This window comes from Cyprinodon variegatus, unplaced genomic scaffold (assembly GCF_000732505.1).
Source record: "Cyprinodon variegatus isolate N-32 unplaced genomic scaffold, C_variegatus-1.0 Scaffold1321, whole genome shotgun sequence".
Classification (NCBI taxonomy): domain Eukaryota; kingdom Metazoa; phylum Chordata; class Actinopteri; order Cyprinodontiformes; family Cyprinodontidae; genus Cyprinodon; species Cyprinodon variegatus.
In genome coordinates, this window is record NW_015151774.1 from 96,772 (window position 1) to 100,222 (window position 3,451).

The 3,451-nt window shown below is 52.0% G+C and overlaps 1 protein-coding gene across 1 annotated transcript in view; it reads left to right on the plus strand.

The window, feature by feature from the left end:
• The window catches only part of LOC107102792 (atrial natriuretic peptide-converting enzyme-like), a 23,171-nt gene that overhangs the window by 14,334 nt on the left and 5,386 nt on the right, over positions 1–3,451 (plus strand). The window contains exons 11-19 of the mRNA XM_015402224.1: positions 457–561; positions 675–1,046; positions 1,124–1,231; positions 1,563–1,676; positions 1,766–1,876; positions 1,956–2,079; positions 2,193–2,321; positions 3,119–3,168; positions 3,251–3,437. Coding sequence (XP_015257710.1) covers positions 457–561; positions 675–1,046; positions 1,124–1,231; positions 1,563–1,676; positions 1,766–1,876; positions 1,956–2,079; positions 2,193–2,321; positions 3,119–3,168; positions 3,251–3,437 — 1,300 coding nt within the window. The remainder of the gene's footprint in view (positions 1–456; positions 562–674; positions 1,047–1,123; positions 1,232–1,562; positions 1,677–1,765; positions 1,877–1,955; positions 2,080–2,192; positions 2,322–3,118; positions 3,169–3,250; positions 3,438–3,451) is intronic.

Below are 3,451 nucleotides of genomic sequence, written 5' to 3' on the forward strand. Positions count from 1 at the left end.
GATCATACAGGAAGTGGGCTGATCATACAGGAAGTGGGCTGATCATAGAACAGATCTCTAATGGTCTGGGTTCTCCTCAGGGGAACTGTTGGCCCAACATGGATCCTGAGTCACCAAGGTGAGAAACTCATCCAGAAGGGGCAGCTGAATCTCTGCGTCCTTCAGCACAGAGCCGATTAATAGATTAGCTTAGCTAGAAACGATCAGAACCAACCTGGGTGTGGCTCTGTGGTTCTGGGCTTTAATCCTGGTCCATTTGGGACTGGCTCGGTTCTGCCTGACAGGATTTGCTGTAAAGAAAGAAGGATGATTGGACCTGACCAGAACCTCTGATCTTAGGAGCGTTGAAGTTCTAATGTGGTCCAGTTATTCTGCCTTAATGACAGATAACGGAACCGTGATCTGACTCTGATACTGAGGAAGGAGTCAGTTCTGACCCAAACTCTGCCTCCTCAGACCAGGGTGTGTGCGGTCCCTCTCAGCCCGGCTGCTCGTCGTCTCCCTGCCCACCGGCCTGTGGAGGAGGCGCCGCCGCCTGCGACACCAGAACTAACAACTGCTGTGAGTTTTCAGAACCTGTAGACCTGATCTACCAGCTCTAGCTCTGCGCTGCTGAATGTCCCCCCCTGCTGGCCGGCCCCCTCTTTGTCCTGACTCTGCTCTCTGGCCTGCAGCGCGCTGTGAGCCCATCACCCTGGAGCTGTGCATGAACCTGCCCTACAACCTGACCAGCTACCCCAACTACCTGGGCCACCTGTCCCAGAGGGAGAGCTCCGTGTCCTGGGAGTCCTCGCTGTTCCCGGCACTGGTCCAGACCGGCTGCTACCAGTACCTCATGTTCTACGCCTGCACGCTGCTGGTTCCAAAGTGCGACCCGCTCAGCCTGCAGAGGGTGCCGCCCTGCAGGTCGCTGTGCCGCAGCGCCAAGGAGAAGTGTGAGTCGGTGCTCGGCATCGTTGGGCTGCAGTGGCCCGAAGACTCGGACTGCAGCCAGTTCCCAGAGGAAGGAAACTCCACCTGCCTGATGCCAGAGGACGGAGTGGACGGTACGCCGCCTCTGTTCTGTTGTCATGGTGATGCTTTGACCCTGGGTCCTGATGCCTACCTATTTCCTTGGTGACAGAGTGCTCCCCTAGCCACTTCAAGTGCCGGTCTGGTCGCTGTGTCCTGGCCACCAAGCGCTGCGACGGACACCTGGACTGTGACGACCACAGCGACGAAGACCACTGTGGTGGGTCCAGATGTCCTCCTTGTCTCTGACCCTCTGACCTTTGTAAATCTCTGACCCCTACTGACCTCTGTTCTCTCTGACCTCTGTGACCCTATGACCTGTGTGACTCCCCTGTTCTCTCTGACCTCTGTGACCCTATAAACTCTGTGACTCCCCTGTTCTCTCTGACCTCTGTGACTCCCCTGTTCTCTCTGACCTCTGTGACTCCCCTGTTCTCTCTGACCTCTGTGACTCCCCTGTTCTCTCTGACCTCTGACCTCTGTGACTCCCCTGTTCTCTCTGACCTCTGTGACCCCTGACCTCTGTGACTCCCCTGTTCTCTCTGTGGCAGGCTGCTCTGAGCGCGCTCTGTGGGAGTGTCCCGGCAGCACAGTCTGCATCAAACCCTCGATGATCTGCGACGGGTTCCCAGACTGCCCCCTGCAGGTGGACGAGGCTAACTGCTGTGAGTCTCCTTTATACTCGCTGTGACGCTGCAGCCGGGTTATCAATGTTGTTGCAGCTCTGATCCCGGTTCTGATCATCCTTCTGCAGCCGCCTGCAGGGACAACGAGCTGGCCTGCAGCAACCACCAGTGTGTCCATCGGACGCTGTGGTGTGACGGGAAGAAGCACTGCTCAGATAGCTCCGATGAGTGGAACTGTGGTACACCCCCACCCTACCTCCAGCTCTGTGTTTAAAACGCTTCCTCAGTGTCTGACCGCTTCTCTGTTGATCCCCACAGTCTCTCTGTCCGATCGGTCCGGCTCGGTTCTGACCGTGTTCAAGACGGCAGCAGAGTACCAGGTCTGTGCAGACGAGTGGAACCCCACCCTGAGCAAGCTGACCTGCAACCAGCTGGGACTAGGGTAAGGTTAGTAACAGCCAGAGCACAGGTTCCCCAACAGGAACCAGAGACGTTTCCTTCATACCGACTCCACCTGAAAGCATGGCAGAATGACTGTCATGAGCTTCTCCTCAGGGTTCCCTCCTCTGTTTCCATGGTACCTGACCAGCCTGGAGTCCCCGGCCGTCGCCGTTGGTTGCACGTCCATCCAGAGTGGAATCTGAGGAACGGTTCTGCCCTGCAGGCTCGACTGGAGAAGAGAAGGTACCGATTAGAAAGACTCTCAGCGCAGTGTCAGTGGAAAGGATGATTCAAGATTTGGATAAAACCATCAGAAGGAGGTCTGGTTACCTTTAAATATGACACAGGGTGAAAACAATAACTAGAAAACATAATTTAATTGTATTTTAAAATCCGCCAGTGGAATTAGTATATCTGCTCCTAATATAGACCAATATAGACGTGTTATACATCCTTGGAAAGCTTAGATTCTCCACAATTCACCTGCCAAGTTCAATGTATGGACACCATGAGCATCAAAGCACAATCAATGAAAATATAGCAGCATGGTCAATTAGAATTTTTGAAATAAAGCTTTGACTTCTTACCTTTGAAACCATCCTGAGACCGTATCATCAATCCAATCCTAGACTGTTTTGTTGTTTGGTTAATTGATTTATTTCATCCATGAAAACAAAACAATTCTCTAAGAAACTGTTTTCCAGAATATTACCCATTTATATAAGAGATCAAAAATATTGGGGGTTAGTCCGGGATCGATGTATATGAATCTGTTTCTATGTAGAAAATGGTGTTTTTTTTTTTTTTTGCTGTAAGAACAAGAAGAACAAACCTTAATGGAAGCAGATTTGTTTCTTTTTTAACTAGAACTCCACTGTCGGGGTTACAGTTCTATAGAAACAGGGTCTCTGATTTTCCTGCTTCTACATAACAGATTGTATCAACAATCAAGTAAACAACAACAACAACAAACAAGTAAAAATCTGTCAGAGCTCAGATTTTTTTCTCTCTAATGATCTCCTTCTGTCTCTGTCCTCCAGTCACGCCTGTCATTCCAGACAAAGAGTTTCGGTCCAGTGCTCCAGAGAAGGTGAACATCTTCGCCCCACTTCTCTAACTCGTATCTCTTTGGTTCCTTTTTGTTCTGACGTTTAAACTTCTGTCTTCCTCAGAGTGCGGTTTGCGTCCAGCACTGGGTCTCCATCCTCACAGGAGGAAACGGATCCTGGGGGGCCGGGTGTCCCGGCGGGGGGCGTGGCCCTGGCAGTGCTCGCTGCAGAGCGGTCAGAGCGGACACGTCTGCGGCTGCGTGCTAATCGGCCGTCGGTGGGCTCTGACTGTGGCCCACTGCTTCGAGGGGTGAGATTTCTGTT